At 42.1% G+C, this 25,000-nt stretch overlaps 1 protein-coding gene across 1 annotated transcript in view; it reads right to left on the bottom strand.

The window, feature by feature from the left end:
* Positions 1 to 25,000, bottom strand: part of astn1 (astrotactin 1) — a gene marked incomplete at both ends in the record, with an annotated part of 706,990 nt that overhangs the window by 46,899 nt on the left and 635,091 nt on the right. The window contains 3 exons of the mRNA XM_084058603.1: positions 16,597 to 16,748; positions 17,407 to 17,540; positions 21,450 to 21,730. Coding sequence (XP_083914729.1) covers positions 16,597 to 16,748; positions 17,407 to 17,540; positions 21,450 to 21,730 — 567 coding nt within the window. The remainder of the gene's footprint in view (positions 1 to 16,596; positions 16,749 to 17,406; positions 17,541 to 21,449; positions 21,731 to 25,000) is intronic.

Genomic DNA, 25,000 nt, shown 5'->3' with positions numbered 1-25,000 from the left:
CACACACACACACACACACACACACACACACACAGATGTGTAGGAGCTCAGTGAATGGGGGGGGAAGCACCGGGCGGGACCGACCAGACTCTCTGTGAAAACAAACAGCCGCTAGGCTGTTAGCGGGGACAATGATGTCACCTCCTCCTTCTTTTGATCGGCCAATAACGGCAGGGTTTAGTCAGGGGTCAGTGGGACATGGAATCCAATCAATAAACACATTACTCACCTCTCCGCTCCGCTACCACACACACACACACACACACACACCTGTTACAGTACGCAGTACGCACACACGCACACACGCACACACGCACACGCACGTGCTGGTTGGTGACATGCACAGCATGTGGCTGTGTTGACCTGTTCCCATTGATGTAAAGTAACTAAGTACATTTACTCAAGTACTGTACTTTTTTTTACTTTACTAGAGTATTTCCAATTTTCTGTAAGTTTTATTTTATAATCCACTACTTCACAGAGGCAAATATTGTACTTTTACTCCACTACAATTATTTTAAAAATTTAGATACTAGTTACTTTTTAGACTTCGATTATTATCGCAAAACACACCAACCACTTCAGCCCTATATAGACACATTTCGGCCATTTTGAAAATAGCCGATCTACAAGCTCACAATGCGTCGCATTGTGAGCTTGTGTAAGCTGTTCTCACCTCTTATCATCTGTATAGTTACTGTAGTGTAGAGCAGGGGTCTTCAACGTTTTCAGGCCAAGGACCCCCTAGCTGAGAGAGAGATGAAGCAGGGACCCCCTCTATGTATAAAATTGTGTCATCTTTTTTTGTTTTACTTGGTCTGCTCTTTTTCCCCTCTACACCAAACCTCTTTGCCAAAAAATAGCCGATCTACAAGCTCACAACGCCTCGCAGCGCGAGGCGTTGTGAGCTTGTAGATCGGCTATTTTTTTGGCTAAAGTTCTCCTCAGAAAAGGGATGCCAGGGTTCAAGTGGTTGATGTAAAAAAATATCATATCACACAAAGATTTTGGCGGACCCTCTGTAGTAACTTTAGGCTACCCTAGGGGTCCCGGACCCCCTGTTGAAGACCTCTGGTGTACAGTACATGTAACCCAGAGACCAACCAGACATATACAGCGCTCCTATAAAACACAGTCTAGTGTTTTTTGTGTTTCCCCCGCAAAGCCCTTCATTCATTCACTCTCCAACTGCAGGCCTCGTGATGGAAACCTGACAGGAAGTGACACGTACGTGCAGGGACCCACGCCGCCCCTTGGGTTCATTCATTCAGACCCAACGGTTCAGTCACAGAACATAAAGTAGATTTGTAAACAGAGTCGATGTAAAGACAGGTGTCTGGATGTTTTAACCACTTAAAACCCTCTACAACCATGTGGTTCTCAACCTTTTCAGGCCGCGACCCCCCCAAAATAATCATAATAAATATGAACTAATCATATTTGAACTCGGGACCGCCCGAAAATAATCATAATTGAACTGGGGACCCCCCCAAAATAATCATTTTTGAACTGGGGACAAGACGGATCTGTTTGATTTTTTCACATTCCATCCTGATTGGCTAAGATTTACGTGTGTATCCCGTTTGGAACAAAATGCCGCAAATCATGAACACAGCGTCCGATCGCGGTGAAACTTTGCACGCAGACTCGCACTACGGTGAGGAACAACTGCCACCCTTTCAACATTGCCCTATCATAGCGCCACCAGGAGGCTGATTTTTTTTGTTATATAACAGTTTTTGTTATATTACTCCTACAAATGTTGTCTAAACATCACGCAAATCAGTACATGTTATCTCTATAGTCAAGTGATCAAGACGGATCTGTCCGATCTTCCACATTCCAGCCTGATTGGCGAATTCCGAACTTTGCTGGCCCACTATAACCTACCTGACCTGGCGGAGACCTGTGCTCCGAGGAGCACTTTTTCTACCTTACTATCGATTACACATGACATGACGCCTTTAAGTTAAGAGCATATTGGCTTGAGCCCTTTCCATCTCGTCGCATCTTTCAACCTCTACTTCAAATAAATGTCATCATCGTTTGACGTAAGGATACTGTCCCCATAAAAACGGATCAATGAGGACTTGTGGGACGAGATTTGAGTTAGAGGGAGAATATGTACAAATGATGTTCAGAGGAGAGGTAATTCAATCTTTTATCCAATTTAGCCATTTTGTGCCAATTCCCTCATGTGTAAATACTGTAGTGCCGTCCCTGACACTGCCAACCCTTAAAGGGCAAGACCACTTTGGTAGAGGTTTGGGTTGTGTAGTTACCTTGCCATGATGTAACTCCAAAGGTGGGCAAGAAATAAAAAAAAATTGCTCCATTGATTAGAAATTGATAATTCAAAATATGCTCCTCATTGACTTACATTGTACGGTAAAACAGCTCTTTTAGCACAAAAACGAACGCAAACAAAGTTGATTCAGACAATATAGAACATCACCAAACCCAGTACTGTTTTTTTTTTAAATAAAAATGTCAACTTCCTGTTGATTTTGCCATTTTTAATAAGTAGAAAACCCGGACTGGATCGGCGGATCCGGATCCAGATCTTCAAATAGTAAAATCAACAGGAAGTTTACATTTTTATTAAAAAAACAAACAGTACTGGGTTTGGTGATGCTCTATATTGTCTGAATCAGCCATGTTTGGGTTCATTTATGTGCTAAAAGAGTGACTTTGAGAGCTGTTTTACCGTACAATGTAAGTCAATGAGGAGCATATTTTGAATTATCAATTTCTAATCAATGGAGCAATTATTTTTGATTTCTTGCCCACCTTTGGAGTTACATCATGGCAAGGTAACTACACAACCCAAACCTCTACCAAAGTGGTCTTACCCTTTAATACTGTTGGGGGTGTGGAGGAGGGTGTAGACCACTGGTTCTCAACCTTTTTCAGGCCGTGGACCCCCAAAATAATCATATTTGAACTGGGGACCCTTGAAATAAACATGATCTGTAAATGTATGTGGGCCCCTGATCCAGAAAAGGTTTGCGAAACATTGCTCTGAATAACGGATTCCATTCCTGACTACAATGTGCGCACGAGGTCTCTCATGCACCGCCATAACGTGATCCGTTGACGACCCCCCCCCCACATGTTAGTTTTCATTCATTGACGCATTTCCCGTTTGGCGTAAAGCCCCAGCAGCGTTCTACGGCTGCACGTGCTACACAACCACGCCAACGGCGGTCGACTTAAGTTCCGACGCGTTTCCGTCAAATTATAAACCAATTCCTCTCCCTTCTCTAACCCATTAAAGCCTGAGGTTCCAATTCTACAAAATGTTTTCTAAATCCTAACAGTTTTTTGAAAAAATGCTATGTCATGCTATATATGCTATGCTATATGCTATGCTATGCTATATATATAACATACTATCGCTATGTTACTATGTCAGTGGTTTTCAAACTTTTTCATGTCAAGAACCCCCAAAATGTATATGTATTTGGCCGCGGACCCCCCATCGCAAAATATTTTGTTCCAGGGACCCCCCAGAAGCAAAGATTTGAGTTAAAAATGTTCGCTCAAAAAAAAATATCGATATTCAAAGATTTGCACACATTTTCTTGATTTTTCAAAAAATAGCAGATCTACAAGCTCGTAGCACGGCACTCGGTGCCGCGCTATGAGTTTGTATATCTGCTATTTTTGAATAGCCTTAAGTGTAAAATAATGCATTTTAGCTCAAATCTAAAAATGACACAGATGCATCCCAGGTCTTAAAGGGCTAAAGGTATAATGGAAGGTAATGATCTACCGAGTCGTACCGCTGTGACGCAAATGGGCCGCGTGCCGCCGCGTACGTTTCAGGCATGTGGAAAAGAAAGCACATGCAGATTGGACTGCATGCAACTCTCCTTCCCCTGTAGCAGTGTTGCCACGTCCGCTTATTATAAGCGACTTTGGGCTTGAGCTTTTCGTCGCTTATAAATATTTTGTAGTTGCTTATTTGGGCTCGTTTCCCGAATGTTATTTAAACCATGTGATTCTCAATCATACTCAAGGAGGACCCTCAAATGCATATGTAGGCTAATTGTCCACGTGACCCCCGTCTGAACACATGTTGTGCCAGGTGGGACCACCGGACCAGATTTGTGTTGTTAAAATCTTTCTCTTTTTTTACCCAAGGATTGTTTTGAAAATAGCATCTACAAGCATCACGACCACGTTGCATCGCAGCGCGTTGTGCGCTTGTAGATCTTATGCATAATACTGTATAGGTTTAAAGCAGTGGCGTGCACAGGCATTTTGAGGAGCAGGTGCTCAAGTAAATTATACTTTTTTTTGTTTACTTGGTCTGCTCTTTTTTCCCTCTACACCTATACCTCTTTGCCAAAAATAGCCGATCTACAAGCCCACAACGCCTCGCAGCGCGAGGCGTTGTGGGCTTGTAGATCTGCTATTTTTGGCTAAAGTTCTCCTCAGAAAAGGGATGCTAGGTTTCAAGTGGTTATGGTAAAAAGAAAAATCATATCACACAAAGATTTGGCGGACCCCCTGTAGTAACTCTGAGGACCCCCTAGGGGTCCCGGACCCCCTGTTGAAGACCCCTGCTGTAAACTGAAAAAAGGGCACTTCTGGTCAAGAGGGCAAAGGGCAGGTGCTCTAGCACCACCTAGAGTCTATCTGTGCACGTCCCTGGTTTAAAGTGCACATGTGGCCTATATTAGTCGCTTCTTTTGGGCTTGTTTTCATAGACCTGGTTGCTTATTTCTCTCGCAATATCTGGCAACAGTGCGGCCCATAGTCTCTTCCTCCTCCTATTCAACAATTAGGCCTTTATCTCCTCTAGTCTGTTGTTCTTGGGTAGATAAAACAACAAATCCTTTCCATGTGGGACAATTACGGCGGTGCAGGTCTGGTAATGGTTGTGAGCGACTCGGAGGCCGAAGTGCCAAGAAGCAACGGCCCAATGTTTGGTAGACAAGCTGTTGTTGTTGTTGTTGCGCCCCCCCTCCTACCCCCCCCACCCTTTTCGCCTTTCGCTCAGCGGAAAGGTAGACCGCCGCCAAATCCAGATGTTATGCGTTAAGCAATTTTGGCTGCCGTGTTGTTTGTGTGTAAGTGCACACGTGTTCGCGCGCACGCATGTGTGCGTGTGTGTGTGCGTGTGCGTGTGTGTGTGTGTGTGTGTGTGTGGCTGTTGCCAATTAGCATAGTTACAGGGAAGCTGTCCGTTTTAACCCATTGAGACCTGAAGCCGATTCTACATCATGTCTCCTAAATCCCAACAGTTTTCTGAAAAACGTATGTTTCTATATCAGTGGTGTTCAATCTTTTTCATGTCAAGGACCCCCAAAATTATATGTATTTGGCCGCGGACCTCCATCAAAATATTTTCTTCCAGGGACCCCCAGAAGCAACGATTTGAGTTAAAAATGTTCGCTTTAAAAATATATATATTCAAAGATTTGCACACATTCTCACGATTTTTCAAAAATAGCAGATCTACAAGCTCATAGCGCGGCACTCGGTGCCGCGCTATGAGCTTGTAGATCTGCTATTTTTGAATAGCCCAAAGTGTAAAATAATGCTTTTTAGCTCAAATCTAAAAATGACACAGTTCCAGGTCTTAAAGGGTTAAGTGAAGTGGTCGTGGTCCTTTAGGAGCTGTGATGATGGATTAGAGCAGATCGCTTCTCAAACGTTTTCACGTCGAGGAGAGGACCCCCACATTGACATGGATTTGGCCGCCAAAGCCCCCCATCTGAAACGGTTTTGTGCCAGACGCAGCCAGAGACCCCAGAAGAGGAAATGATGTGTTAAAAAAAATAAAACTATTCTAAATGATTCTAAATTCATAAAAAAAGAATAGCAGTTTGTAGATCGGCTATTTTTTTTTGAATAGTATAAGTATATGATAGGGTTAAAGCAGCATTATGTCACTTTTTAACACCTATTATTATGTCCCACAATATTATAAAGTTACATGTTTAAGCAATAACAATCATCCTTCAATAAATGTATGTGTATACACAGGGGGGTCCCTGCTAGGGGCTTGACTGTATTACTAATACAATAGATGTATATTTTCATGTGTCTATGAGGTTGATAGAACTTCATTAAGCCCCCTGGTGGTGTTTTTATGGTGTTTTATGTCTTCTCTGACTATTTGGAGTTTCTTCCTGGAGGCTGAAACCTTGAGGGTCAAACGTGCCAATAGAAAAACAGCACTTTAATGACACAGTACAATTATACCCTCCCCCTCATTATCATAACACAACAGGTGTGGGCATGAGGAGGAGGAGGGACTAGGACAGGTGGGTGGTGCTAAGGTGGTGGAGGAGGTGCTAAGGTGAGAACCAGGTATACTTAATGAACTGGAGGCGTGTCCACATAAAAAACATAATTTTAACAATTTCTGTATCACTGAATCACGGCACCCCGCCTTTAAAGTGACCACAAACATGCACACGCAAACACACACACACACACACACACACACACACACACACACACACACACACACACACACACACACTCACACACACACACACCGTGTCCCAGAGAGAGAGAGAGAGAGAGAGAGAGAGAGAGAGAGAGAGAGAGAGAGAGAGAGAGAGAGAGAGAGAGAGAGAGAGAGAGAGAGGTAGGACTCTATAGCTCTGAGGAAGTTGTCATTCAGCTGGCCGAGGTTTTTTACCCTGTGAGCATTCTTACACTATGATTGGTTGTAAAATATCACCGGTTGCCAGGAAGACTCCAGTGATTTGTGGGACGTTTCACCTTCTGATGTTGTGCCTGTTGTTGTCAGGCCCACATCGCTTAGTGGTGTGTGTGTGTGTGTGTGTGTGTGTGTGTGTGTGTGTGTGTGTGTGTGTGTGTGTGTGTGTGTGTGTGTGTGTGTGTGTGTGTGTGTGTGTGTGTGTGTGTGTGTGTGTGTGTGTGTGTGTGTGTGTGTGTGTGTGTGTGTGTGCTCACACTTGTGAGCTTGTAGATCTGCCATTTTCAAAAGATTTGTATCCATTTCATACATTTGAAAACTTGTGAAATGGGACATTCTGCATAATGAGTACTTTCCACTTTTGGTACTTTAACTACATTTTGATACCAATACCAATTTACTCAAGTCAATTTTGAATTCCAAACTTTTACTTGTAACAGAGTATTCCTACATTGCAGTATTGATACTTTTACTTAAGTAAAAAGAGTGTGAGAGTGCACATGCATGTGTCACTAGTAGATGTGTAAAGAGTATGTGTGGATGTCAGACGGGCCATGTCTTTCAGTGGAGGGAGAACTCCATAATATCCTTTTGTCAAATGAAGACGCTCAGCAGCCATATTGGAAAGAAATTGGGCCTCTTCTTACTTCCTTCACAGGTGTTACCAATGACACTAATGAAGGCTCTGTTCCATTCTGGTCAGGGTGCTGATATCGTGCATGTTGGCTCACTAGAAACACTCCATTTTGGTTCCCAAATGACCCCTTATGGTGGGTGTGTAACTCTGAGAGTGTACAAATGGAACCAAATGGACCCGTAAGGGTCCATTTGGTTCCATTTGTACACTCTCAGAGTTATGGGGGTCCTTGAAAATAAGACAATCACTATGCTACACTAAATGGAACAGAGCCTTAATTAGTATCATTGGTAACACCTGTGAAGGAAGTAAGGAAGGGGCCCAATTCATTCCCAATATGGCTGCTGTGCATAGAGCCTATTGAAGTGTGTTGAGAAATGAAGGTAGAGAGTCAGAGGACACTTCTTCTCCTCCTCCATCCCTCCTTCCTGATGAACACAGACCTCTCTCTGCAAACAGTCTCTGTCAGCAAGGGCAGGACAGCTCCTCCGCGAGCCCCCCGCTATATCAGTGCTTCTCAAACCGTTTCATGTGAAGGACCACCCAAAATGATGTATTTGGCCACGGACCGGATCCACATTTAAAACAAATTGTTCCAGGGACCCCCACAAGCAAAGATTTCAGTTAAGATTTTTCACTTTAATATATATATATATATATATATATATATATATATATATATATATATATATATATCTACGTTTTTTTCCAAAGATTTACAGACATTTCCAAGATTTTTCAAAAATAGCAGATCTACAAGCTCATAGCGCAGCACTCGTGCCGCGCTATGAGCTTGTAGATCTGCTATTTTTGAATAGCCAAAGTATAAAATAATGGTTAAAGTTAAAAAAATATATTGTGGTGCCATATTAACAACTTATGAGAGAGAGAGAGAGAGAGAGAGAGAGAGAGAGAGAGAGAGAGAGAGAGAGAGAGAGAGAGAGAGAGAGAGAGAGAGAGAGAGAAAGAGAAAGAGAAAGAGAGAGAGAGAGAGAGAGAGAGAGAGAGAGAGAGAAAGAAAGAGAGAGAGAGAGAGAGAGAGAGAGAGAGAGAGAGAGAGAGAGAGAAAGAGAGAGAGAGAGAGAGAGAGAGAGAGAGAGAGAGAGAGAGAGAGAGAGAGAGAGAGAGAGAGAGAGAGAGAGAGAGAGAGAGAGAGAGAGAAAGAAAGAGAGAGAGAGAGAGAGAGAGAGAGAGAGAGAGAAAGAAAGAGAGAGAGAGAGAGAGAGAGAGAGAGAGATGGAACAGACATCAGAGTCTGTCTCCCCGCAGTTTAGGCTGACGATGCTATCTCCCCGTCTCCTCGTCCATCACTTTTTCACAATCCCACATTTGGACCCGATTTTAGAGACAACATTGTGCTGTTTTTTGGGTTCGTTTTTTTTTTTTGTTCTCTCTCTGCGTGTTTGAAGGCAATAGTTGGAAACAGGACTTTGGAGAGTGGAGGGAGGCGATAAACACGCGCGCGCACACACACACACACACACACACACACACACACACACACACACACACACACACACACACACACACACACACACACACACACACACACACACACACACACACACACACACACACACACACACACACACACACACACACACACACACACGAAAACACATTGAAACATAACAGACGCTCATAGCCAGTGGGGAAAGCGGATGAGAGCGGCAGATCTGGATGAAGAGAAAAGAAATAATGAATTCAAACGGCGAAAGCCCTGAGTTCCAGAGCATGTTCTATCACATGAGATCAGATAGCAACATCTGTCTTAAAGAGTTTTATTATGAAATAATAATACATGTGCTTTTATGAAACATCATCGTCCCGGGCCCTCCTTTTGTAGAGTCAGAGTAACCGTGTTAATACGTGCAGACAGTGGGGGTGCTGAGAGACAGATGATGATCCATCAGAATATCTTTGCCCTTAATAAATGCTCTGCTAGCTGGAAACACATTCATATGGAGGCAGTTGCCGGGTAGAAAGCTTGTAAGTAAGTCCATAAGGAGATATAGAATCCCCCAGAAGCAAAGATTTGAGTTAAAAAATGTCACTTTAGAAAATATATATTCAAAGATTTGCACAAATGTTCATGATTTTTCAAAAAATAGCTGATCTACAAGCTCACAACGCCTCGCAATGTGAGATGTGTGTATTTTTTTTTTTGTGGGGGGGGGGGGGGGATCTCTGGCACAACATATTTTCAGATGGGGTCCGCGGACACATACATATTAATTTGGAGGGGTCCTTGACAACATGCTGTAGAAACATGCCCACAAAACCGCAAACCACCACTATTTACAAGTGACTTCACAGAAAAAGACAAAGTCACTTATAATAAGCAGAATTGGCAACACCCTGTGTCCTCAAACTCTACAGAGTCTCTGAGCTTCTTTAACCAGAGAGCGTTGAGTTCATCCTGTGTGGACAGCAGTGGTGGAAAGTAACTAAGTACGTATTTGTACTTCACTTGAGTAAATATTGCACTTTTACTCCACTACAATTATTTGAAAACTTTAGTTGATAGTTACTTTTCAGATATGAATTATGATAGTATGAAACATACACAAACCACTTTGGCCCCTATTTTATACATAGGCTGTTTGAAAATAGCAGATCTACAAGCTCACAACATGTCGCATCGCAACGCGTTGTGAGCTTGTAGATCTGCTATTTTCAAACATTGTAGTACTTTCGGCCTTTGCCGAGCCATGTGGCCCCATAGGGGGGCAGGAGCCTATCTCTTGTTTTAATTCCGGGACTTTTACTTGTAGCAGAGTACTTCTACATTGCAGTATTGATACTTTTACTTGGAGTACTTCTTCCACCACTGTGTGGACAGCATAAAAAGTGGTACACAAGTGTGTTTTTAGTTTTTTTCCCCTCTCTCTCTCTCTCTCTGTGCCAACATCAACATGCAGACTGTCCTGTTCTGTTCATTGTCTGTAGTCTGTGTGTCACTGTGGTCGCAAACGTTCTGCCCTTCTGTCCCTAACCCGTTAAGACCGGGAACGCATCTGTGTCATTTTAACATTTATCTGGCTATTCAAAAATAGCAGATCTACAAGCTCACAGCTATGAGCTCGTTTGAAAAAAATCATGAAAATGTGTGCAAATCTTTGAATATACAGTATATATACATATTTTAAAGCTAATATTTTTAACTCAAATCTTTTCTTCTGGGGGATTCTATACACGATGTCTTCTGAATCCCGTGGCTATAATATCAGTGGTGCTCCAACTTTTTCATGTCAAAGACCCCCAAAATGATATGTATTTTGGCCACGGACCCCCATCTCAACATATGTTGTTCCAGGGACCCCCCAAAAGCAAAGATTTTAGTTACAAATGTTCGCTTTAAAAAAAAACCACACAAAACAAAAGACATTTACAGGTTTCTTCAAAAAATAGCAGATCTACAAGCTCACAGCGCGGCACTCGGTGCCGCGCTGTGAGCTTGTAGATCTGCTATTTTTTTAATAGTCAAAGAAATCTTAAATTGACACAGATGCGTTCCCGGTCTTTAATGGGTTAAGCAAAGTGTCCAAAACAACACGGCTGAATCCTATTATTGTGGAAAGTGAACAGAATAATAAGAGTATTATTTTACTAGAAAGCCGTATTCATAACAACTGATATTTCTGATACCATGTTTTCCCCGAGGTGGAAAACAAATAAAAAACATTTTTTGAATGTTTTATTTTTTTACAAAAAAAATGTGCAGTGAACCACATAAAAGCAGAAGCAATATCATTCAAACACAGTGTCCGTTCTTTGTGCACAGCTGTGTTCTTCCTTCAGTGATGGAATATGTATTTCAGGGAAAGGCCAATTTGAAGTGAACCACATAAAAAAAAGTGAACCAAATATCATTTAACCCTTTAAGACCGGGAACGCATCTGTGTCATTTTTTTGGATTTCTTTGGGCTATTCGAAACATAGTAGATCTACAAGCTCATAGCACGGCACCGAGTGCCGCGCTATGAGCTTGTAGATCTACTGTGTTTTGAAAAATCGTGAAAATTTGTGAAAATCTTTAAATATAGACCTATTTATATGTATATATTTTTTCTAAAGCAAACTTTTGTAACTCAAATATTGCAATAATATCAGTGGTTCTCAAACTTTTTTCATGTCAAGGACCACCGAAAATGATATGTATTTGGCCATGGACCCCCATCTCAAAATATGTTGTTCCAGGGACCCCCCAGAAGCAAAGATTTGAGTTAAAAATGATGGCTTTAAAAATATATATATATTCAAAGATTTGCACACATTTTCATGGTTAAAAAAAAAAAAAAAAAAAGATCTACAAGCTCATATGGCAGCACTCAGTGGCGGTGCTGCCGTACTTTGAGCTTGTAGATCTGCTATTTTTGAATAGCCAAAAGTATAAAATGATGGTTAAAAGTGGTTGCACTAGATGCTTCCCGGGTCTTAATGAGTTAACATAGCGTTCATTCTTTGTGTACTGTGTATTTTGTATTTATTTTTTTATGATGGAATACGTATTTCAGGGAAGCGGCGTGTCTGTGTCTGTGGAGGTTGTTTACGACGCTAACCCGGAACAGAGTGGGAGACATTTAAAGAGTCTGGGAAATGACGTCCGTGTGGAAATGACGTAAACGGAGCGGAGACATAAACTGTGTAAGTGTATACCTATACGTCACCCCCGTGTTTAGCCTACCGGTTGCAGAGCGTTCTTTGGCCGTGAGCCATGGAGAAACACAGAAAAAATCGGGGGCAATATACACCACGAGGGAGCCAAGAGAGAGAGAGAGGCCCCTTGATTACATACAGTCAGTGGTGGGAAAAGTACTCACATGTTTTTACTTAAAGTATCAATACTGCCATGTAGATGTACTCCTGTTACAAGTAAAAGTCTGGAATTCAAAATGTACTTGAGTAAAAGTACAAAAGTGTCGGTATCAAAATATACTTAATGTACAAAAGTAAAAGTACTCATTATGCAGAAGGTCCCATTTCACAGGTTTTCAAATGTATGAAAAGCTTTTGAAAATAGCCGATCTACAAGCTCACAATGCGTTGCATTGCGACGCATTGTGAGCTTGTAGATCGGCTATTTTCAAATGCCCCGAAATGTATACATAGGGGCTGAAGTGGTTAATGTATGTTTTGGAATAACATCTAAATCTACTAAAACTATGAACTAAAGTTTTCAAATAATTGTAGTGGAGCAATTAAAAGTACAATATTTGCCTCTGAGATGTTAGTGAAGTAGTGAAGTAAAAGTACTGAAAATTGGAAATGCTCCAGTAAAGCGTAAATACCTCAAAATTGTACTTAAAGGTACAGTACTTGAGTATACTTAGTTAATTTACACCACTGGAGTGACACATGGTGTGTAAAACGTCATGTTGTTCCTGTATGCGTCGCCTCTCTCTAATATTATAACAGAGGGAGGAGGAAGATGTCATTCTGGCCAGACATGGTGAGTGAATGCAAAGCAAAGCAAAGCCAGGGGCCGTTTATTTGAACAGCAATGACCTAATCTATGACAGAGGTCGCTGTACAGTTCCCTCTGTGTCCTGGAGATGGCTTTTCATAATTGAAGAAGTCATGTTTGCTATCCTTTTTTGTGTGTGTGTGTGTGTGTGGGGGGGGGGGGGGCAGTGGATCGTTATACTGCTGAAATGAACTGCCCTGGTTACACCAGCTTCCTCTCATCAGGTACATACGGCCAGATTAGCTGTTCTGTGGCCGCGTTGTTATGGATGACAGGACTACAGCGTGGTACACACGCGCACGCGCACGCGCACACACACACACACACACACACACACACACACACACACACACACACACACACACACACACACACACACACACACACACACACACACACACACACACACACACACACGCCCCATTCAGCTTTGCTCCTGCAGATCTACATTTTTAGACAACGTTGAAAATATGTCTCGCTGTGTCCCTCATGGCAACAAATCACTATAATCACTGTGTGTGAAAACACAACAAATCACTAAATCACTGTGTGTGAAAACACAACAAATCACTAAATCACTGTGTGTGAAAACACAACAAATCACTAAATCACTGTGTGTGAAAACACAACAAATCACTAAATCACTGTGTGTGTGAAAAAGAAACGACTAATAACAAAGCAGAAGAAAGCCTATATCTCTTGTTTTTGTAGAGTTGAAAACTCTACTTCCAATCTCAGGGCGGAGACTCTACGAGGCCATTGTGAGATTGTAGATCTGCTATTTTCAAAAGATTTTTATACTGTTTGAAAACTGTAATACTTTAATTACATTTTGATGCCAATTCTACACTGCAGTATTAATACTTTTACTTAAGTAACACTTTTGAGTACTCTTTCCACCACTGAGTGCATGCAGAACATAACAACAGAGACCTGTCTAACCTGTCTATTATTATTATTATTATTATTATGAATTGTAAAGCTATGGTCTGCAGCTATATCTCCTCTCCTGTGCTGATGTGTTTCACATCCACAATAAATTAACACTGATATTGTTAATGGTGACCGCCATCTTGTGGAGATTTATTGAATTACAGCTAGAGTTTCAGACATTAAACATTTTGGCCACATTGAGTCATACATGTGTCCGTACGGCAAGACTTGGCCTTGTCCGTGTCAATCACTGAACATCTTCAGGTTTTCCCTCAGAATATATGTATGACATTAATTTACCATGACACTATCATTAGGAGTCCATTAGGACGGTGATTCTCTAAAAAAAATATATAGGGTTTGTGTGTTTCTGGTATAATGTTCCACTCATTTTTATATCCATGGCAAAACTGTGCACCATTATGTTGCACATTTACAAACACAAATCACAAGGGGGAAAAAAAGAAACTTCACCCGGAAGATAAAATACTGTGATTTAGAGGACCAGATGATTTTTCATTTTAAATGACATACTGTATTTCCAGAGTTAATGTTTCACCGTTGCACGATGTTGCACGGTGAACGTAGGGGTCACAGTTTGGGGGCCAGATTGAGTGTGACGTTCCTCCAGCGGGCCAAGTGAGCATCAATCACTGAGACAAATGGAGAGCCCTGTGTATATCACCATCATCTTCCTCACCTAACCTTGTGAAAGTTCCTACACACACAAACATGTCAGCCAGAGCCATCAGTATTAAGGCTGGACAGACAGCGGGGAGAGGAAGAGGAAAAGGAGAGGTGACTGATGGGGCGTCTTAATACACACAGCTCCTCATCTCTGAGCAGTCTGGTCTGGAGGAGCCTCTGACCTCCAAATGTGTTCCGTTTTGACTTTCTTTGAAACTCAACTTGGTTGCTAAGCAGTGTTGCCAGATTTTGGCAACACGCATCGCGACAAGGTGCCGCGTTGTGAGCTTGTATGCGACGCGTTGTGATCTTGTAGATCTGCTATTTTCAAAGTGAAATTGTGAGAAAAAAAAAGAGCAAATCCATTCAATTTTCAGAAGGGGGGGGGGACAAATACATATAAATGTTTTGGGGGGAGGGATGTCCTTGACATGAACATGTTTGAGAGCCACTGGTTTAAACAACATTTAGGAAACTAGCCCAAATAAGCAACTACACTTTAGAAACAAGCCCTCCCAAAAAACTGCAACCCGCAAACTACCAATATTTACAAACTTTACAGAAAAACAAGCCAAAAGTCGCTTATAATAAGCAGACATGGCAACACTGTTGCTAAGGCAGAACGGAGGGATATTGGTTGGCGTGGTAACGTGGGCTGACAAAACATTCTGTCAGAGATGACTGAGGAACGACTGGAGTCATGTTGAGATCAATGGTGTACCTTTTAACCACATGAACGCTAGCGTCCCTATTCTCTCTCTCTCTCTCTCTCTCTCTCTCTCTCTCTCTCTCTCTCTCTCTCTCTCTCTCTCTCTGATGTTTCCTGATAAATGAATGAGCTCGTCTCTGTCAACGGAGACTTGCACGGATGTTACACCAGTGTTGATTTCGTCAACTAAAACCATGACGAAACATGTTCGTCGACTACCTTTTTATCAATGACGAAAATTAAATAAAAACTAAATAAAAACTAAGCTATGACGACTAAAACTGAGACTAAATATATTAACAATTTCATCAACAAATAAAAACTAGACTAAAATGTTAGTGAGGGATCTAGTGGAGAAGAGATCCAGTAGAACTAAAAGACAAGTCATTTTATGTTTGGTTGGCTCAGGTGTTGCGCAGATCTACAAGCTCACAACAAGCTTGTAGATCTGCTATTTGTGTATAAAATGTGTTGTCAAAATCAACACTGTGTTACACGAACATCGGTGATCGATGCCTTTGCAGTCTGTGTTGATTGCGTAATCATTATATTCATATAGGTCACCACTTTTGGTGTGACACACGGCTGAGGGTATTACCGGTTTGGTTTTGTATTACATTAATTTGTCCCAAGCGTCCCGACTCCGGAGAGGACCAAGTATACACCCCTGGGGGGTCCATTTGGTTCAATTTGTCTCAGAGTTATGGGGGTCCTCAAAATTAAAACGTTTGAGAACCACTATAGATTTAAGTGATTAAATGGATAGCTCTGGAGCAGGGCTCAGCTACCTTAAATGTGAAGAGAGTTTTTGGCCCAAAATAATAAATACAAAATCTATCTGGAGCCACAAAACATAGTTGAGCCTTGTACATAAGGGAACACGGACTGTAATGTATATTAGCCAATCAAAATTACTATTACTAAATACAAATACATGTAAACAAGCACTCATGATAACTTCTCGCAGCAGATCAAACATACAGGTAATGCAGCAGTATTGGCAGTGAAAGCGAATAACTGTCCAAAACTATTCAATTCTCTGTTTTCCTCAGTTATCTTTCTATTTTTGCATTTGGAATCACACCGGTTTGTATACACCTGTCTGGCAACTCGCCAATATATGTGTTGCAGATGATGCAAATTTTTGTTGACAGAAATGTTGAAACATTTTTACAATATTGGAACATTGTGTCTGTTACAAGACCCCAAACACCCAGTGACCCCAGGAAACAACGCTGATGATGTGTCCAAGTTTGTGCACCACTAGATGTTTTTGTTTTGTTATAAGAATGTACGTGCCATCGTGCCATATTTGGCCTGCTACAGCAACGATAAATTAAAATCAATACATGAAGAAAATGTATATTGTTAATGTCCATATAAAGCTACAGGGAGCCACTAGGGAGGGGCTAAAGAGCTGCGGGTTGCTGAGGCCTAACAGGTTAAATGGATATAGCTCTGGAGGGGGGGGGGTACGGTACCTGTCTCCACTTTGGAGTGGTCGGTCCTCTCGGTCACCTTCTCCTGGCTGATGAGGTAGTCCACGATCCTCACGCCGATGGGCGGCTCCGTGTGGTTCCACTCCATGATGACCAGAGAGCTGCTGGGCTCGTAGGCGTGGGACAGCCTGAGCCTGCCCGGCAACACAGAGACAAAATACATCCTCAAACCTGCTTCCTGCTTCTTTTTTACTGTAGCCTAATTGGTCAAAATTGTAAATTGTCTCTGTCCGGTAGACATAACCTCATACGTCCATAACTTTACTTTTCAGGATTGAAATTCAAAGATAGTTAAAGTAGTAGATCTACAACCTCGATATGTTACTTTTGATGGTTTTGTGTGGCGCTGTAGTATGATCAAGTAGGACGTTAATTTAAGAAAAAATAAGTTTGAATATATATGGATATAAGAGGTTTCTGCGACAGAAACTAAATTATAAAATCAACAACCAAAATATGCATCTATATAATTTAATTAGACGGTTTAATTTTAGAAGTTGACCATTATCCCAATTAATTTGACACTAACACATGCTATTGTATTTGTATAATTCACTAACATGGGGTGGGGCAGTGGGTTAGGGGTATAGGGTATAATGTACTAACATGGGGTGGGGCAGTGGGTTAGGGGTATAGGGTATAATGTACTAACATGGGGTGGGGCAGTGGGTTAGGGGTATAGGGTATAATGTACTAACATGGGGTGGGGCAGTGGGTTAGGGTTATAGGGTATAATGTACTAACATGGGGTGGGGCAGTGGGTTAGGGTTATATAGGGTATAAGTCACTAACATGGGGTGGGGCAGTGGGGCACAGGTGGGCAGACCGTCTGAACCAAAGGCACTGGAGTCGCAGCGACACCAGTCATCTATGACGTCTCCTTTCCCCGAACACCACAGCATGCTCATCATCGCCTCCTGCAGGGCCTGGAGGGGGGGGGGGGGGGAGAGAGAGAGAGAGAGATAGAGAGAGAGAGAGAGAGAGAGAGAGAGAGAGAGAGAGAGAGAGAGAGAGAGAGAGAGAGAGAGATGCCTTCTAAATCAGGTAGTTCTCACACTTTCAAATGTTTGAAAAAGAAAATGTTCAAAAATAGCAAATACATGTATACACGGCACAAAAGTCACACGCTGTGAGCTTCTTCTACATCTGCTATTTTTGAAAAGCCGTTGCAAAAATCCAAAATGACACTATTTTTTAAAGGACAATTGTGGCCTATAAATACCAGGGACGTGCACAGATAGACTCTAGGTGGTGCTAGAGCACCTGCCCTTTGCCCTCTTGACCAGAAGTGCCCTTTTTTTTCAGTTTACAGCAGGGGTCTTCAACAGGGGGTCCGGGACCCCTAGGGGGTCCTCAGAGTTACTACAGGGGGTCTGCCAAATCTTTATGTGATATGATTTTTCTTTTTACCATAACCACTCGAAACCTAGCATCCCTTTTCTGAGGAGAACTTTAGCCAAAAATAGCCGATCTACAAGCCCACAACACCTCGCAGCACGAGGCGTTGTGAGCTTGTAGATCGGCTATTTTTGGCAAAGAGGTATAGGTGTAGAGGGAAAAAAGAGCAGACCAAGTAAACAAAAAAAAGTGTAATTTACTTGAGCACCTGCCCCTCAAAATGTCTGTGCACGCCACTGATAAATACCCGTCATTGTCAACTTCGGCCATATACAGTATCGTACACAAACAGACCATTTTGTCGTTAATTGCTTCATCGTTAGAGGCTGACGTTTGTCGCTGTACGCTTGTGTACATTTTGTCCAACAGTCATTATTCAAAACTGCCAAACTGGAAATAACTTGAAAAATTGAGAGTCAATGATACAGCGGCTGAACGTTTGATGAGTCACAGACATTTTAAATTCAGCTCCAGGTTCCTTTCCTAATTTCTGTGACACTTTTTCAAACCAATGGACCCTTGATGTGTAGCATTATAGCATTACCCACCTGGAGCACGTTTCTAGTTGCAAATTGATTTTCAAAGCCGCTCTGAATTGGAAGCGGAAAGCACCGTCTCAGTCGAAGATCAAACAAACCAAGGTATATACACCATTGGTTCTCAAAGCGGTGGTCCGGGGACCCCCAGGGGTCCTTGGGGGGGGGGGGGGGGGGTTCCAGGGGGTCCCCAGCTAAATATGTTAATATATAGCATTACAATACTGTTAACAACTTTAACCTTTTATACTTTGGCCATCAAAAAAGCAGATATATGGGATGATGATGATGATAACCCACATCATTGGTTCTCAAAGTGGGGTCCGGGGACCCCCAGGGGTACTTGAGGGGGTTCCAGGGGTCCCCAGCTAAATGATGGATAGGAACCAAATGGACCCATATAAGTCTGTAACTCTGAGAGTGTACAAATGGAACCAAATGGACCCTAACGGGTCCATTTGGTTCCATTTGTACACTCTCAGAGCTAAATTAACATTGATTTTACAATATAAATTGGGGGTCCCAGAGATATAAATGCCATTAAATGGGGGTCCGTAGCCTAATGCATGTCAAACTGGGGGTCCTTGAAATTAAAATGGTTGAGAATCACTGCTAGAGCCGTAAAGATCTTCTCTTATGGGGGTCCCTACGGCATATCTTTTCAAATGGGGGTCCGCGGGCTAATAAGTGTCAATTTGAGGGTCCTTGACATGAAAAAGTTTGAGAACCACTGACCCACATAACACACACAGCAGCAGAAGGAAGTAGAGAGAGAGAGAGAGAAGTGTATTGACATCTCTATATTGCCACCTGGCGTCCTGCTGTGTCTCTGTGTGAAGCAGCAGACACACAGAGAGGCAGTTCAATACGAGTCACAGCGGTAGAGATGGTGGCCGACCAACGCCAGCGTGACGCCCCTGAAAGGTTAGCGAGCATGCTGCGCCGCTGAAGCTGTGTTTCTGAGGCATGCTACTGAGACGGAGGAAATGTAATTAACCCTTTAAGGCCGGGAAGGGAATGCATGCGTGTCATTTTAAGATTTCTTTGGGCTATTCAAAAATAGCAGATCTACAAGCTCATAGCGCGGCACCGAGTGCCGCACTATGAGCTTGTATATCTGCTATTTTTAGCGGCACTAGCCGCTCTATACCTTTAGGTATAGAGCGGATCCTGCTCTATACCTGACTTTGTCCGTGTGCGTACGTCAACGTTCTGATTGGTCAGGTACGTCAACAAAGTGATTGGTCAAGCTTCACATGACACGTGGCTATAAACACATTATAAACACATATCGATGACAAAATGTATCAAAGGCGCCGCTACCTTCACACAGGGTGTGATTTTTTTGAAAAATCCTGAACATTGTGCAAATCTTTTATATACATTTTTAACTGAAATCCTTGCATCTGGGGGTCCCTGGAACGAAACATTTTTTAGATGAAAACATTTTGAAAACCATTGATAATATAGCAACATAAGTAAAAAAAATAAAAAAAACTATATATATATATGATTTAGAAGACATTTGTAAAATCCCCAGAAGCAAAGATTTGAGTTAAAAACTTTCGCTTTAAAAAAGTATATATATATATATATATATATATATATATATATATATATATATATATATATATATATATATATATATATATATATTCAAACTAAAGATTTGCACACATTTTCACGATTTTTCAAAAAAATAGCAGATCTATAAGCTCGCGCGGCAGCTTGTACAGTACAAATGCTATTTTTATATAGCCAAAGAAATCTTAAAATGACACAGATGTGTTCCCGGTCTTAAAGGGTTAAAGTCATGAATCAATAAAAGGTACGCAAGTTTGCTGCTGTAGCTCTCTGGTCGAACCCCCCCCCCCCGTTCGTCCCCCCACCCCCCTCCTCCTCCTCCCCCCCTTTCTCCCCCCAGCGTTCAGTTCAGTTCCTTTGTAGCAATTATACCAACACAGGTTTTCAGTCCTTGTTGATTACGCTGACAAGCACACGCCCGAACGCACACGCACATACACGCGCATGCACACTCATGTGCATGTTTGTATTACTACATTTGTGGGGGAAAATCCTGTATCCATAACCCTAAAACTAAACCTAAACTAATCTCAGCCCCTCACCCACCCGACAGAGCTAAGTGTGCAAACTACTGTTTTTGAGCGGTGTAGCCGCTCCTATAAGTGGGGTTGTACACCCACTTAAATTTGTCTTTCGCTGTACTGTGATTGGCTGATAATTATTCAGACCACTCTGTGATTGGCTAGCGAGACGCATGATGAAATTCATAACCTATAAATATCACCACGCACTTCAAAAAAATTACGTTTTTTTTTAAAGTGAACTGTGATGACCTTAAATAACACCGCTCACTTATTTTTAGTGGCGCTAGCCCTCTATACCTGGCTTTTGCGTCAACGTTCTGATTGGTCAGACACGTCAACAAAGTGATTGGTCAAGCTTCACGTGACACGTGGCTATAAACACATTATAAACACTTATTGATGACAAAATGTATCAAAGGCGCCGCTACCTTCACACAGGTGTGATTTTTTTTTGTAGAATCGTCCTCAGGTGAAATATTACCCTCTCTCACGGCCGATCTACACCAGACTTTTCAAAGAGCGCGTATGCGTGGCGCGTACAGCGCGTTTTTTTAGATCAATGATACCGGCTCCACCAGGCGCGCGGATACGTGAGTCCCGCATACGCAAACTTTAAACTACGACTGGATCTAAAAGTGTGTGTGTGCGTATATGTGTGTGTGTGCGAAAATTCTCTGGTGTATATTGGCCGTCCCACACACGCACACGCACACGCACACGCACACGCACACGCACACACACACACACACACACACTAACACACGCGCAGAGTGCCGCACACACACACACCCACCTGGTAGGTCTCGTTGTTGGACACCAGTTCGTAGAGCGGAGCGGCCTTGGTGATCTGCAGCAGGACGGGCTCAGACTGGGTCCTGGCCCCGGCCGCCGCCCCGGGGCTCATGTGACACAGGTGGCAGGAGCGCGGGCACTGGCCCTGGCTGGAGCAGTCCATGCGTACGCCGGCCGCCAGGCGCTTGGCGCCCGTGTCCAGCAGACTGGCGATGTAGGCCGGGTAGGTCAGGGTCCGCGGCTCCTTGTCCCGTTCCTCTGACTCCTCTGAGGGGGAGTTACCTGGAGGAGAGGAGACAGGAGGAGGAGGGGTTAGATTAGGACAGCTGATTGGCTGAATGATTACAGCATTCGATCCATTACATGGCCTCGACTCAGTGGTGGAAAAAGTACTCAAATGTTTTACTTAAGTAAAAGTATCAATACTGCAATGCAGAAATAAATACTCTATTACAGGTAAAAGTCCGGTAATCAAAATTTACTCGAGTAAAAGTACAAACGTATTGGCATCAAAACATACTTAAAGTACCAAAAGTAAAAGTACTCGCCGTTATGCAGAATGTCCCTTTTCCCAAGTTATCATTATGTCTAAAATGCATTTTCAAATAGCCGACAAGTAGCTCACATTTGTGACACGTTGTGAGCTTGTAGATCTGCTATTTTCAAATAGCCAAACTTTAAAAAGGACTGAAGTGGTTAATGTATGTTTTGTAATGATTATCAAAATCTACAAAGTAACTAGCAACTAGAGTTTTCAAATAATTGTAGTGGAGTAAAAGTACAATATTTGCTTCTGAGATGTAGTGGTGTCAGGGACCGAGTTGGTCGGAAGGAGAGACAGAGGGAAACTTGGTTGTTGCTTTAAAATAATGTAATTTTTTTTGGTCTTTATTTTTCTTTCTTTTCTTGGCCCTCTGTTTCAAAATCAACGTTTTAACAGATAACACAAATAAGGGTGCCTAAAACAAATCAAATCAACTTAAATAACTAAATAAAGTGAACTGAGCAATATCACTGAAAACAAAGGGAACTGAACTAACCAAATTGACTCATGAGGTGTACATATATAGGGACGGGTCATACCACTGTTAACAAAAAGGGGGAAAAGACACAGACTACCAATTAAACACACTCTAATAAGCCCTGCCCCTCCCCATGGTGCAGAGACACTGTGGTGCAGTCCAATTGTCCACATTAGCTGCAGATATGGAGCAGCTGATCCCCATTCCTTTACCCGGCCCATCATGTCCATGTATGTCAGCAGCTTCCCACAGAAATGGTAACTCAAAGAAAACTCAGTCAAGTCAAATGCAAAAGAACTCACAGAAACAACTAAACCAGTGGTTTTCAACCCTTTTCATGTCAAGGACCCCCAAATTGACACTTAATAGCCTGCGGACCACCCATTTGAAAAGATATACCAGATACGAGAAGATTTTTACGGCTCTAGCAGTGATTCTCAACCATTTTAATTTCAAGGACCCCCAGTTTGACATGCATTATGGCTACGGACCCCCAATTAATGGCATTTGTATCTCTGGGACCCCAATTTATATTAAAATCAATGCTAATTTAACTCTGAGAGTGTACAAATGGAACCAATGGACCCGTTAGGGTACATGTGTCTGTAACTCTCTGAGTTACATGCACATAAGACCCTTATGATAAAGGTCCATTTGGTTCCTAAATATCTATCATTTAGCTGGGGACCCCCTGGAACCCTCTCAAGGACCACTGGTGGTCCCGGGACCACTGGTTGAAAACCCCTGAACTAAACAATAAACTGTTATTTCAAATCTATATTAGATTGCATGCAGTGGTGGAAAAAGTACTCAAATTCTTTACTTAAGTAAAAGTACCAATACTGCAATATAAAAATACTCTGTTACAAGTAAAAGTCCAGAATAAAAAAAATACTTGAGTAAAAGTACAAAAGTATTGGCATCAAAATGTACTTAAAGTACCAAAAGTAAAAGTACAAAATATTTGAAAATAGCAAATATTTTGTATAAAATAGGGCTAAAGTGGTTAATGTATGTTTCATTATATCATAGTTTATATCTGCAATGTAACTAGTAACTAAAGTTTTCAAGTAATTGTAGTGGAGTAAAAGTAAAACATTTGCCTCTGAGATGTATGGGAGTAGAAGTAAAAGTATTGGAAATTGGAAATACTCAAGTAAAGTACATATACTTCAAAATTGTACTTAAGTACAGTACTTAAGTACATTTGCTTAGTTACTTTCCACCACTGATTGTATGTTCACTTCTGTCAGGACAACTCATGAATGGATCACATTTATTGAATATAAAATGTATTGTACGATGTACGATTAATTGGACATGCTTTTAGGTACTCTGAGAAAGCACATGACATCTCCCTACCAATAGGGACTCTGTTGCGAACGTTCAGGGCATATACTTGCCAGCACTGGCCTAAATATGGAGATCCCCATAAATGGAGACGAATCGACCTACGAAGTCTGACAGCATAGAATCTCAGATTCCTAACATACCTATAGCTCTGACATCAGAAAATCCCTCCTGGAAACTCCATGTGTGGAGATAACCCAAACATCCAGGACTGACATCATAGTCCCAGATTTGGGCATAACTGACACATGCAGTGTCCTCAGCCAGGGGCGTCACGGCCATTCACTGTGCGTACGACGCGACACCCTCACTCTCACAGATCCGTGATGTCATACCCCCGACTTTTTGAGAAAAAAAATAAAATTAAAAAAGTTAAATCAAGCAAAAATAAGAATTAAATAACCTAACCCTAACCCAAAATAAAGTAACCAAAACACGAAAAAAAAAACTAACAAAATCTGCCCAAACAACGCGACATTTTGAAAATACAGAATTTGTTTACATTTGACAGTTACAAAAGTTTTTCACGCTTTAAAAAAAATAGCCAAAGTGTAAAATAAGGGGTATAGTCCACCGAAAGTCCATCCCCCCCACCTTTCTGAGAGCCCGTGACGTCCCTGTCCTCAGCGACGCTCGAAGATCATCTTGACTCTCTCTAGAGTAACCAGCATCGATACAAGCAGGATCAGCTTCCCGTACAACCCAGCTAGGCCCTCACAGTGGCTCTTGAGTCCGGTTCTAAACAACCAGCCGATTATCAGTTTCTACAGACTCTGAATCCCTCAGTACATAAAAGTAGATCTAAAACGACAGGTGGTTGCTGGGGTGGTGGAGAGGGTGAGCAGCACCCTGACTCTGTTTGAGCAGAATGAGGCAGAAGAGACATATGCTGCTCATGTTCAATCAGTCCTGTACATAAGCTGGTTCATAACCCTTGCTTCTCTGCCAGGTCTATATAGATGCTGCTGTATTTATATTATATTATGGTGAATACTCATAGTGCCCTGAGTCTCTGCTCTGACCTTCTGTTCAACCCAAACCTGGAAGTTCTGCCTCAAGGACCATCTCTGCCTGTTGACCTGTTCTTCTGTTCCACCAGCTATACAGCTCAGCTCCACTAAGAGTATTTATTATGAATAAACAACATTTGAACAGCCAAATCCTGCCTGTGTGTGACTCC

This window comes from Gymnoscopelus microlampas, assembly GCF_963454915.1.
Source record: "Gymnoscopelus microlampas genome assembly, chromosome: 5".
Classification (NCBI taxonomy): Eukaryota; Metazoa; Chordata; class Actinopteri; order Myctophiformes; family Myctophidae; genus Gymnoscopelus; species Gymnoscopelus microlampas.
Note: the sequence above shows the minus strand (reverse complement) of the source record. Positions and strands in the feature narration are given on the sequence as shown.